Here is a 13,852-nt window from a genome sequence, read left to right as displayed (position 1 = left end):
TGGCAGCCGGGTTCCGCCCCCTCCCTGACAGAGATTGTTTCCCATCCTCTGTCCACATGGGCGCACTGCCTCACTATTGGTCCGTGGCCCAGGACTGTGCCTTGCCCCCGCCAATAAACTGCCTGTGCACGTGCACTCTGCTGTCCCCCGATTGGTGAGGCGGCCCTGATCACGCACCACCGTCCTGCTCAGCCCGGTGAGGGGCCGCCAATGAAATGACTCAGTGGTCATGCGCACCCAATGGGAAAGCAGCATGTCTCGCAGCGGGCCTATGGGCGCGCGCCGTGGGCGGACTGAGCCGGCCCCTTTCCAGTCCCAGTGGGGTGTGTTAAAGAGACAGGGCCCCGGTGCGGGTGTTTCACCCGGCTGGGCTCTGTGGCCGTGGTGGCCCAGGGCTTGCGGCCGGCGCCCGTGACAGCAGCGTCGCGGAGCGGGCTACCCCAACCCGGGGCCGCTGTCGACCTCGCTGGCAGAGCCGCATCTCCTGGCGGGATGGGCGGCGATGCGGGAGCCGATGGTCCCAGGGGCCGCGTCAAGAGCCTGGGGCTGGTGTTCGAAGACGAGAGCAAGGGTAGCTACTCCAGCGGGGAGACAGTAGCTGGGCATGTGCTCCTGGAGGCTGCTGAGCCGGTGGCCCTGCGCGGACTGCGCCTGGAGGCCCAGGGCCGTGCCACCTCTGCCTGGGGCCCGAGCGCTGGGGCTCGGGTCTGCATTGGTGGCACCGCGCCAGCAGCTTCCTCGGAGGTGGAATACTTGAACCTGCGCTTGAGCCTACTGGAGGCCCCAGCTGGTGAGCATGGGCATCTCCAAGGGAGGGGGCAGGAGGGGGCGCGCCTCTGTGTGGTGGGTGGCGTTGAGGGAAGCTTCTGGAAGAGGGATCATCTGTACTGTCACGGATGAAGGGCAGGAGGCCAAGCCTGTGCCCCTACCTGGCCTCCTAGGATCTTGTAGTGATCTGGAGGGGAGTGAGTCGTTGCCGTGGGAACCAGCGATTATACTGTCTGGGTTCTGGGATCCTTTCCGACCTGGAGGCAATAGACAGTGGAGCCAGAACCTGTGAGGTTCCATTATGTGGTGCCCAGAGTTTGATGGGCCTCCACTCCTTCCTATCCTGGTCCTAGACACTCCTCCTCCATTCATGATGATTTGCAGAAAACTCGATCTTGGGGAGAAGAAAGTGGTACGTGGGTAGTTCAAGGGACAAGGGACGCATTCCCTCTCTGGGGAACCTGTGTCTAAGAGCTGTCCGTCCCTGTACCTCCTCTTCCTCTTGCCCTTCTCCCCTTTCAGAAAGGCCTTTGGAGACAGTGCCATCTGGGGATTTCTGAATTACACCCTCCTGTTCACTCAGAGTTTTCCAGAAGTGCCCATGCATATGTATGTTGGGCTAATGCTTGGGACATAAACTGTTGTTCATCTTGAAAATGCTAGTAACAGTGAGTCAGGCTTCTGTCAGTGGAAACTACTCTAAGCCTTTACCTGTGCCTCATCAGCCTGTACCTATCAAACCTGAGCTTGCAACTTACTGTATCTTAGCCGCCCGTAGAGAAGTGCAATGTCCACGGTTAAGTCCTCAAATGTGTACCACTAACAGGAGCTGCCTTTTGGATAAAGAGGTGTGGCAGGTGGCAGCTCTTACCTTTCTCCATGTCCTTTCCTACTTATGGATTCCAGGAGTCTTTTTCTCCCAGTAATAATGGCCAACAAGAATGTTAAAGATGGCTGACTGGAGGGAAGGCCATGGAAGAGACAGGTAAACAGGTTTTTGTCCAAGATTCAGCCCATAACTACGAGGAAATGGAGACAAAATTCGAAGCATTGAACCTAGGGTGAGAAGTGAGCATTGCTTTGGTAAAATCTGGGTTAACAGATAGGTTTTTGGATCACAAGTAAGATATTGTAGTTTTGTTCTTAGGAAATGGGATTTCTAACTCTAGACAGTTTCCAGTTTTCTTAGACAATATTAGCAATGGTTATAGTTTACTTAAAGTCAGTGCCTCTTTTAGTTAAGGGGGGAAACCATCACCCCACCTACCTCCCATTTGAAAGAACGAAGCAACTTCACACATAGATTCTCAGGGCCATTAACTCCATAAACTACCTATCCTTCAATGGCCTGAGGAGATCTTTTTTAAATGTTGACTCCTAGGAAATGTAATATTGGGATCTATTTTTAAAACTCTTTCCAGAATGTTCTCTAAAATTACTATTCTTACTGTCAGCATGGCTGAACTGCTTCTGTCTTTAAGACTCAATTGTGATAATGATCCAGAGACCGAAGCAGAGAGTTGGCTTCAGTTCACAGGCACCCACCAGAGTGTGACCTCATGCCGGGCCCACACTTGCCCACTGCAACATCTCCAGACCCCAAGGCTTCTGAAACACTTTCATCAGGAGCTCTGGCTAGAAGCCCTCCAGTGAATGAAGCTGCCTCTATAGCACTGTAGTCTGCAGAGGACAAGGTGGAAGTAAGGAGCCAGAAAACAGAAGCATAAATGACCACACTGGACACCTTGTGAATGTTTTTCACTCAACATAAAGACTGAAAAGAGAAGGAAGCGCATTTTTCCAGATCCTACAGTGTTTATCCACTTCCTCCTATGGAGTTCTGTCATTCCTGTGTGGACTTGTTTCCTGGGGAGCCCATTCATCTCTCTTGTCACTTTACAGTATGCTGGGCAACTCTGTTCTCCACACGCTCTTCCCTTTATTTCAACCCTACCCACTCATCTGTATTGGGATCCTCAGACTCCAGGCCCAGCGTTGTTCATGTGAAAAGTCTTGGGATTTTAGCACCCTCTAGTCTACTTGAGTACAAATCTCTAATCTCCTTTCCCCGAGCTGGTCTTCTGAGGACTGAAGGTACTGGTCCTTCTATCACCTGAGCCTAAGTCCAGTAAATGTTGGATTCACATACAATCCACATTTCTAAACAAGTGCATGTACTTTGCCATGTATAATCTAGTGATCACAAATCAGACCCCATCTCAGCTCCATTCCCCAGAGCCTCTTGGAGAAGATGGAGTACTGAAGTGTCCCTTGATTCCAGTCCTATAGCTCTTCTGGGACCCTCCTGGGGCTTGTGTGGCCACTCCTGCATATTGGGAACCTCTTAGACTCACGCTGTATCACACTACTTAATTGGACCCTGTGTCCTGACTTGTCCCTGTTCCTTTACCTTCAAGTCACCCACCTGTGATGTCTTTCTATGTGAAGTGGACCCATGTTCCTTCTTTCCCCTTAATGTAATACATACTGAAAACTAGAGATAGATTTAAGAGACTCATTGAGCCAGGAATGTATTCTTATTTTCTAAAAGTGAGGATTGAAATACTGAGTAATAAAGGTAATTAAATAAATGAAAGAAACACACCTTATTTGTGGTTTTGACCACATGAAGCAGAAATATCAAGTCAGGTAACAAAACAAATTCCACACCAAGTTGTCTGCCATCCTTTCTCATCTTACTTCCTCCACCCACAGTGTAGCCTCAAGTATGAGATCAAAGGGAAAATCTGTTACATGTCATAGGGAGCCATTGACCAGAGTGGAAACCATGGGATCCACTTTGGATCCACGTTAAACAGACTGACTGTGGACATTCATCGTAGGTTCTGGTGGTACCTCTCGTCTCACACCATCCATCCCTGTACTTTGGCATTTGCTCATAACAAGCCTGTGCATGAAGTTGAATGATGCTAACAAGAACAGGGGAAGGGGCCATGCCATGCTTGGAAAATCCTGCTTTCACCACTGAGAAACCCTGTCAATCTCAGGAGAGCTAAAGGGTGAAGAGCTGACGTTGCTGCTTTGGCTGTCTTCTGTATAACTGTTACTAATGCTGTTCCCCAGTTTTCTGTCTCAGTCTAAAGAATACATAGTATGATGATTGTAGTACAGACAAAGAAATGTAACTTGTCAATTAAATATTGTCAGTTAAATATTGATGTCTCATGTTGGTATAAATAGAGTAATATCCCAGAATGTGCATACATATGTGTGTGTGTGTGTGTGTGTGTGTGTGTATGTGTGTGTGTACACACACACATATATATATACACACATATATATATGAATATGCACTATATGTGTGTTTATGTACACATACTGTATCTGTATATTGTAACTCTTGGCCCTAGGTAACACTTTATGGTAATTGTATAATTGATCATTTTGTGGATACAAGAGGTGTGTGTGTGTGTGTGTGTGTTTTCTTGGTAAAAGACAAATTCAAATTTAGTTCTCTCAATCTGTTTAATGAACTTGTGGAGTGTACTGCCAGGAAAACTACCTTTAAAAAAATATATGGCTTAGATTGTGAAAACTCCTGATTTAAAGCTGATTTTCATTAAAATCCAATGTGGTCTCTTTCAGGTGAAAGCCTCACTTTGTTGCAACCTGGAAAACACGAGTTTCCCTTTCGCTTTCAACTTCCATCTGAGTGAGTGAAGCTTTAAGTTTCAGTTCCCTTCTCTTGCCTTGTGTCCTTTATTTGGGCACCCAGTGTCCCCAACACTAAGTGCATGTGCTAACCTTGAGGGACCCTCCCTGTACTTCCACGCGGACTCTTCTTTTTTCAGCCTTAATCCACGGTTTCAAGCATGCTTTGCCTGACTCTGTCTGGCTGAAAATAAGCTCAAAAATCAATTTCTTTGGTTTCTTTCAGACCGTTAGCGACGTCATTTACTGGGAAGTATGGCAGTATTCAGTATTGTGTGAGGGCTGTTTTGGAACGACCCCAAGTACCAGATCAGAGTATAAGAAGAGAGCTCCAGGTTGTCAGTCACGTGGATGTCAACACACCACCCTTATTGGTAAGCTCTTCCTTGCTCTGTCCCTCCTTCCTTTCAGTAGTGATGTCTGTATTTTGTCAGGGTAATGATGAGCTACACTGTCCCTGTCTACTGGTTCAGAAAACACAATGTAACCCATAGGCGTTCACTATAAAGATATGATTCTAGGTTGGACAAATTACAAATTGTGTGTGGTAATACTATTGATTATGTCCCTGCTGTTCAGGGCTGCTCTTGCCAAAAAGTTACACAGGCTTGAAATGCATTAATAAGCCTTAATAACAATAATGCACAGCAGAGAAGGGTTACTTTTACCAGCCCGGCCACGTTTGCAGGGCTGTGGTATTCTAAACTCTCCAATAATAGCAGGTTGAGGAACAGTAATTACGAAAGAGTATTAATCACACTCAGCCTGTTATTGAAGCCCAGGCCATTATGCCATGTCTCCTTCCATTTTGCATGTCATTTTCTAGCATTAAGTAAGTGTGTGCAGCTGCCACCACGAGCCTTTCACTTATCATTTCCTTATGACAGATTTGGCCACATTAAGGCATTGAACTTCTGATAATCATCAGAAATACTGTAGGCTGGGAAGAAGGATCAGGCTATAAGGAACAACAGAATAGGCAAGATGGGAGCTAATGAGCTACATTCTTTTATCTGGACCCATATTATCAAAATAATATAAAATTATACCTTCGACTTTCATGAAAGCTGATAGAACTAAATGGGTCTTCATTTAAATATGAATGAATGGTGTTATTTTTTACTTCATAGATAATACAGAGATAATCTAAACTTCCCATCTTGACACTGATGTAGCAAAGATGTGTTTTTAGTATTGGATGCTTATTTTTCCAGCTAATATTTTTAAAGACAAGGGAAAAGCCAGCAGCTAAAAGTTTTTTAGTTCTTATTCTCACAGGAAGTAGAATAAATGTTCCCCCTTGAGATAACAGATGACAGGCACACCGTGCTTGTGTGGCTTAGCCAGAACCGTGCTGCCCTGGGGCAGGCCCTCTTGAATAGCTCCTCAAGTTCCATTTGGAAAAGTGCATTAGTAGCATGTATATAGACATAGATATAGATATAGAGATTTAAAACTATTTCTAAAATTGCCATGGTTTTGTGGGAAGTTGAAGTTTGTTTTTTGTCAAAAATAGACCCTTGATTCATTTACTATTAATTTCTAAAAAAGATGAAAAAGATGACCAGCAATAGTATTTTACAGGATGCTTTTGTTTTCATACCTTGTAAACAGAGCATTTAAGCCTCAGCTGAGTGTTTTTCTTACTTTGAAGAATGGAATCCTGTAGTGGGGTATAAGGTGTCTCACCACATTAAAGCCTCCAGACTAGTCCAAGAACACTTGAAAGTTCTGTCTGATATGTATTCTGAAGTAAAAAAAAAAGACTGTTTACTTATCCCATTTGGTGTATGCCAAACATTGTAACATTCTGATTGTTGTTTTTATGTCGTTGATGCTTTCTCCCGATCTTGGCATTGTCTTAAAACATAATTCTGTCATACTAGTAAGATGGCTTGGGGTAAGAGTGTCATAGCGAAAGCAAGAAAGCCCAAGCCCCAACTGCCAGCATCCATGCAGAACCTGGGAGTGACCTCACATGACTACAGCCTCAGTGTATGGGGGTAGAAGCCGGTACATCCCAGGGACTCACTGGTAGGCTCACCAGATTAAAATGTGAGCTTCTGATTCACTGAGAGACCATGTCTCAAACAAAAAAGAGAAATGGAGAGTGATAGGGGAAAGTTCTGGACATTTTCCCTTGCCTTGTGTGTGCCCTGGCATGGGGGTGCACACCTCCCCACACACACTTGTACATGTGCTATGCTACACCTACCACACACACAATGATAGTGCTAAAATATTTAAGATATGAATATGACCCTTGCTTGCTTTTCTAAAGGATGTTGCTGTGTCATTTCCTAGAAACACAATAACTTCAGGATGAAACAGGATGATGTCACACTAGTTTGAATCTCAGAACTTACCACCATTTTCCTAAGAGGGAAATAGGTTTCAGCACTTGGTGTCACATGAGAATGAGAAAGTTGTTATTTCTTTATAGTTAGTCTCTAAAGGACTATACATTCTCTTGAGTGGTTTAACTAAAGTCCTTTCGTTTGCAACTTTCAAGACTCCTGTGCTGAAAACTCGGGAGAAAATGGTTGGCTGCTGGCTCTTCACGTCTGGCCCCGTGTCACTGAGTGTGAAAATTGAGAGAAAGGGCTACTGTAATGGTAAGCAGCATGTTTGCGAAAGTCCAAATGGCAGACCCACGGATTTCACTAGATGATTTAAGTGATTTAAAGCAGTAAGTTTTATAATCTGTAAAGTACTTTGTATTTAAAATATAATTAACATTTGCATATTTTTAAGGGCATGTGTAACAGGCTTTAGTAAAACTCCCATTTTTTTTTCTGTCTCCAATCTTGTTGCTTTAGTTACAAAATAAAATTCAGGAGAGTGGGGAAATGTTGGCATTTTATGTTAATGTTGGGCAAGAAGATACAGAGCTGTTGGAGAGTTAGGGTATAGCTGTGTCATGTTGTGATTTCACTTGCCTGTCAGTCATTGTTTGCACCTTTGCCTTATGAATTCCTGAGCCGCAAAGGCTCTGCTCACTGTTGGGCAGGTTTTCATTCCTTGGGCTCTAGTGAGGTTGTTTGTAAACCTCCTACTGCATCATTTCTTTATGGACCTTATCTTAATTTATGCATATTGCTTATTTACATATCTTGAGGCTTGTTAATGTTAGATTTTTACATTGGAAAAGTGAATAGTGCAATTGGTATAAAAGTGCCTTCTGCACGAAATGTCCATTCCTCTCCCTAAGATTTCTCACAGAAGCTTCCAGCCAGGACTTCAGCAGTGTTGGGCTGTTGCAGTATTCACTGATGCCTTGAGAATGCTCTGAAACGTCCCCAAATCCATCTTGTCTCTCTTCTCTTTTCAGGAGAAGCTATTCCCATCTATGCAGAAATAGAGAATTGTTCATCTCGCCTGATTGTTCCTAAGGCAGCCATATTCCAAACCCAGACATATCTGGCTAGTGGAAAGACAAAGACAGTCCGGCACATGGTTGCCAACGTTCGAGGAAACCACATTGGTTCTGGAAGTACAGACACGTGGAACGGGAAGATGCTGAAAATTCCACCTGTTACTCCATCCATCCTGGATTGCTGCATTATCAGAGTGGACTATTCCTTAGCTGTAAGCAAAGCTTCTCAAACAATTAAAAATACATAAAAGCAGATCAAGAAACCATGCAATTGCAAATATTATCTCTGATCATCGCATTAATACTTGGGAAAATGTAGCACACTACTACCATTTGTGGGTATATGATGATGAGCCTTCACTGTTACTAGAAATCTATCTCTGCCTAGGGGAATTTAATGAAACAAACTGAAGGCAATTGAGGTGATGTGAGGAGTGTTTGTTACACTGAAGCAGAGGTCGTTTTCCAGGGTTGTTACAAGCTCTGTCAACTTACAGGGAAACATGTGAAGGCCACAGTTCCCCATCACAAGGTTGTCCCACAGTTAGTGTTTGTTCATTTTGTTTAGTCAGGACAATTTACATTTGTCCTGGGGTGGCGTGGTGGGAGACAAAGGCATTTGTTCCTATGAAAAGGAAGTTGAGTCAGCTCAGTTCCCATGAGGTTTACCCTAACTCGGTGCTTTTCTCTCCCTCAACACATGCTTTTCTTTTGTACCTACTAGGTATACATCCACATTCCTGGTGCTAAAAAGTTGATGCTGGAGCTACCCTTAGTTATTGGTACGATTCCATACAGTGGCTTTGGCCGCAGGAACAGCAGTGTTACAAGCCAGTTCAGTATGGACATGAGCTGGTTGGCACTGGCCCTGCCGGAGCAGCCCGAAGGTAAAGCCTTTGTGTCTTCTACAGTGACGTTTTCAACAGAGACTAACTGCACACAGAACATGACAGGAGCAGGCACTGGTATGCCCGCTCTCCCCACCGCATTAGTGCACGCACGTTCTGTGGGCAGTGACCAGAAGCCGGGCAAGAAGACGCCAAAGGGGGGGAAGGGTTCATTTGACTTCCGTTTTGAGGGTCCAGTGAAGGATGGCAGTGGGAAATATTTTAGCTGTGGCCGCAGGTGTGTGAGGCAGCTGGCCACAGTGCATCTACAGTCTGGAAGCAGGGAGAGATGAGTGCTGCTCAGTGTACCCTGCTTCTCTTACCTGAGCCTGAGGCCCTGGCCCATGAGACAAAGCTGCTCCCATCCCAGTGGCTCTTCCCTCTTCAGTCCAGTCTCTGGAAACTCTCCCTCCTCGCAGACATGGCCAGGGTCCTGTCCCCTGGGTGATTCTAAGTCCATCAGGTTGACTGTGAAGTTGAACCATCACCACTGCTCTATTGTTTGATCCTACTAAGTTATAAAACATCCCCGGAGAAGGAACCATGAACGTTTACTTTAGCAATGACACAAAGCCAGTGACAAGTCCAGGAATAAAGTATACATCTCCTAAGGCTAACCTACAATATCAAAACAATGAGAAATAGCTAAGATAGAAGTAGAGATATCTCCTATATCTCAGAGATACCTGTTTCCTTTGTTTGTGACATGTAGATCACAAAAGAAAATGTCATTGAAAATAGAATGTAATCGACATTAGTAGCTGTGTATTAAGGGAACTGGAACTTTTCTTGTGATGGCCACCGAATCTTCAGTTTGGCTCAGTCTCTTGCTTTTGTAAGAGTTGAGAAGACACACATTAGTTTGGGCATGTTTGCATGGATTTCTGACCTCAAACTCCATTTCTATTTCAGCACCACCAAATTACGCTGATGTGGTAACCGAGGAAGAATTCTCCCGACACACTCCTCCGTACCCTCAACCCCCTGACTGTGAGGGAGAAACCTGCTACTCTATGTTTGCCTGCATACAAGAATTCCGGTTTCAGCCTCCACCTCTTTATTCAGAGGTAAAGAAAATTAGACTCATTATGCCGTCTGCAGACAATCACTTGCTCCCCTACATTCATTAATGTGCCATTCATGACTCATAATTGGTTGAGTATGCGCATAGACTTGTTCCTACGGAGTTGATAGATTATCACAGCCACTTAGCACAATTTGTGGTGTTTAGCTTGTGATCTGTGGCATGTATATGCAGTGTCGTGGACTGCCTTGAAGATGTTTTATTTGGCCACAAAAGACAGAGCACTCAGCAGACAGTGAAGGACCTAATAACAGGTGCCGAGCAACTTCAGCTCACAGCTGTCATGTAATGAGAAGCAGGCAGGAGAACCCAGGTGCTTCAGCCATTACCTCCCTCCCTTTTCTGTCTTGCAGGTTGATCCACATCCTGGGGATGCCGAAGAGACGCCGACGCCTGTTTCCTTCATTCTCTGAAGAGATTCCAGCCTTCACTGTGTTGTTACCAACTTAGAATATTGGTTCTTTCGCCTGCCTTGGTGGAGGAGAAAGTTAACTTAAGAACATTTGCACTTCAAGTGTAAAGATAACAGAAATGAACAGAGTTTGAGGACTTTTTAATGGAATGGTTACACGAGTGTGTAGGGTGGAATCAGTTGTCCCTTTTAAAAGTGGATGAAAATATGAACTGAAAAACTGGAAGTCCTGGTGATGGGCGAGGAAGTGAAGGATTGTCTGTACTGTTGGAGAGAGGAGTCTTAAGGAATTGGAATGTTGCAGGAGTGTGCTCTGACCAGGGTTCACACAGGAACTTACGGACTTGGTAGGAAGACTTGATGAAGGGGAACAAGACAGCTTTGAAGTAAGTGTTAATGAGGAAGTGGTCTACTTTCAATGGAATTGAGGTCCCCAGGTTTTGGGGTCTTCATGATTTCTTATGTTACCACAGCAAGGACCAAGGTCCTTGAAAGTATCCTTTCTGGAGTCCATGGTCATGGGAGATCCTGATGGGAGTGACAATGGTTCCACTCTTTGCTGAGGAGGTTAAAATGAGCTTTGAAAATTGGCTCTACAGTACCGGGAAGCCCAGAAGGGATTCCTTTAAAGCTTGCCACATCAAAAGGAAAGAGGGGTTCTCACATGGAGTGTGTTGTGAAAGGCTGTACTTCCTACTACTGTAAGAACTACTGCAGAATGTATATTTGATGTTCCCCATCCCTTCGTTACCTAGGGAAAAGAAAAAGATGGGGTAGGCATGACATCTTTAGGATACCTGATACCCGCACAAAAAAAAGTGTTTCCTTATCCTACCTACCTCTGGTGGCTTCCTCCTGCTCTCAGAACTCCAGGCCTGACTGACCTTTGGGGTTTCTGCTGTGTGCAGTCTGCAGACTCCTTCCAACTTGATCTGAAACTTGATCTGAAACTAGACCAAGGGAAAATTCCATGAGCTTAGCATTAAATAGAAATAAATACAAACACCCAAGATCTTAAAAGGAATCCCAACTCAAAAAGAGGATGGGAACATGCCTGAGCTCGTCCTGTGATGTGGCTTCAGTGGGTGGATGGCAGTGGCCAGGCTGTACATTCTTAGTCCAGTTCGTTAGTAATTCCATTTAAACTGTGATTTTTTTTTTAAATTGTTTTGGTGCAATATTTTGTTGTCATTGAGCCTCAGGATAATTCAGACCTACAGGACTGTATTGCTGCTGACAGGGTCAGCCATGTCTTTACCAGCCTCCTCCCCTCCTGTTCACGGTCACATGCTCAATTGTTTTGCCTCTGGATCTGTTGGTCCCAGGAGCTAAGAACATTGCTGACACCTGGTGGGAGGGAGATTCTCACAGTGAAGATCTGGACCAGCCAAATCCTAAGGGTTTGATCTAGAAACCCTGGTGCTTTCCAGGCAGAATGTTGTGCTGTGTTCATCAGAGCGATGGATTTACTTTTCAGTCACCCAGTTCACTTAAAGACATTCGTCTAGGGTTAAATTTTATATTCCAACGTCAGTGGGCCATCTGTTTTTGTACCAATGTTAGGTAAATGTGTGCTTGTCCCCTCTGAGCATACCTCTCTCTTCTGTGGTCATGTTAATGTCAACCACGTGTATTTCAACCACTGTCTAAAATGCCAAATGGTATTGCCAGTAATTGTGGTGTGGGAATTACCACAAACCTTATTTCTCATGTCAGTTGTTAGAGATTTCTTTTGTCTTGTTGTGTGTCTGCAAACAGTCATGGGTGTTCAAACACTATCTAAACCGTTTTTTGTTCTTACTGAAGAAAAGATGACGAGCTGTCTTTTGGCTTCCAGGCTGTAGTTTACATGCTTTGTCAAGACTTCCATCTCCATGAAACCAAAACCAAGGGGAAGAAAGTGACAGTATGGACAGAGAAAAAACAGAACAGCTTGGCTCCCTGCAGCAAAGCTATTGCAGTCAGTTTGCTTAGAGAAATCATGAAGTCCCCCCGCAGAAGTGAAGCAGAGCCAACAGTGGCATTCAAGAGAATAGCTCAGAGACACAACATTATCTGGGTCTGCCTGGCCCAACGCTTATAGTCAGGATGACATGAATGTAGAAAACTACATCGGAAACCCTGCAAATGAAGATCAAACTTTAGCTGCTAATACTTGCCTGTTTAGTCCCCTCTTGCTCTCATTTAGGTTTGGAAAAATGAAAAGTGCCCTTAAGGTTTTCTTTTCGATGCCCAAAGTTTGAGATTAAAAGTATGTATCTTTTGGTGCACATAGATCTTTCCTTCCCTGGGCAGAATTTTACTTTCTCTGTTTTGGTTTTGCACAATAAGAAACTCAGTAGGCAAGGGTTATGTTTTTGATAAGTTCACTAGCTTTTTAAAATTTGTATTAAAAATGTAATAACTTAACCAAGCAGAAAATAAAGATTGTATTTTGTACTCTTGTTTGAACCCCATGGGTTCCTTTTGTTAATAAAATGGTTATACCAAAGATCTCAGTGGCTAATTTTGTTGTCCCTGTGTTTACTTCAAAGACTGAGTTAAGTCATTATAGACTTCAGGAAAATCAATACCCACACAGAGAATCCTGTTATTACGGCCATTTGTGTATGCATGAGATCAAGAAAAAGGTTCAATCAGGAGGCTCCTGGTCCTGTGCAGAGGGGGCAGATTTCCAAAGGAACTCAGGACCTAGCGATCCAAGAAGCAAAGTCACAGACTAAGAAAGTGCAAACTACATGAGTCAAGGAGTGAATATTTTCTTTATTCCAAATGACGTCAAGTCCAATTCGAAATTTAGTGTTTGCTTGGCCCACATCTCTGAGTTAGCAGATCATGGGCTGTCATGGACAACACTAACCTAGCAAAGGTCTCCTTTTATGTGCATACATATGAATATAATATTGATGTTACCAAGAAGATACAATGGTAATTCATCTCAAACCTGCCAAGGCCTTAGTCTGAAAAGTTAACATTTGCTAAGCAGTAGCAGGCAGCCTGGTTTGTTTATATTCACTTGGTTTTAACCTGTGAGATGACCTGTCCTCGGCATCTTTGCATCCACATATGTCATCCTGGCAAATCAAAATACTTGTCATGTATAATAAGGAAAATCTTATAAGATTACCACTAAGGAGTCTGTAGTTTGTACTGGGGAAATGGTGGCTTGTAATTTAGGACGAAGCCAGACACTACCGGGAAACAGGACACACAGTCTCCAGTTATCAATGAGTTTATCAAAACCTAGAGAGGAGAGCACTAAAGCTTGGCCCACATTGTAAGATGTCAGCTTGCTCTGAAATCTGAGTCTATGCCTTTAAAGAAGCAATGAAAACAGCCATGGCTTCCTTTGCACAGCTTGAGAGTTGCAGACCTGGATTCTAGGCTTGTGATAGATCAAGTCTTCGATGTTTATTTCCAAACACTCCGCCTCCAGAAAGGACCTCAATCTGCCTAAATCGCTTCCTAAGTATGTTTAATGAGTAGTTGGGATTCCTTCTTCAACCCAAGATCTAAGACCTTCATATTTCAAAATAATTACAGCCTCACTACAAAAACAGTACACCAAAGTCCTCTAGGCCCCCCTTCCAGGCTCCCCGAGTGCCGCCATCTTACACAGTGAAGACAGCAGCCTAAACACAACACTGGCACAT

General features: G+C 44.2%; 1 protein-coding gene across 1 annotated transcript; it reads left to right on the top strand.

The window, feature by feature from the left end:
- Window positions 1–326: 326 nt before the first annotated feature.
- Arrdc4 (arrestin domain containing 4) lies at window positions 327–12,685 on the top strand. Its single transcript, XM_036189482.1, has 8 exons — window positions 327–790; window positions 4,375–4,441; window positions 4,667–4,814; window positions 6,953–7,055; window positions 7,772–8,028; window positions 8,541–8,703; window positions 9,616–9,770; window positions 10,141–12,685. The coding sequence occupies exons 1-8, from the start codon at window positions 493–495 to the stop codon at window positions 10,198–10,200; spliced, it is 1,251 nt and encodes a 416-aa protein (XP_036045375.1). The 5' UTR covers window positions 327–492; the 3' UTR covers window positions 10,201–12,685.
- The last annotated feature ends 1,167 nt before the right edge of the window (window positions 12,686–13,852 follow it).

The sequence above is a fragment of the Onychomys torridus genome, chromosome 1 (assembly GCF_903995425.1).
Source record: "Onychomys torridus chromosome 1, mOncTor1.1, whole genome shotgun sequence".
NCBI classification, from domain to species: domain Eukaryota; kingdom Metazoa; phylum Chordata; class Mammalia; order Rodentia; family Cricetidae; genus Onychomys; species Onychomys torridus.
This window is presented reverse-complemented; position numbering and strand designations above follow the sequence as displayed.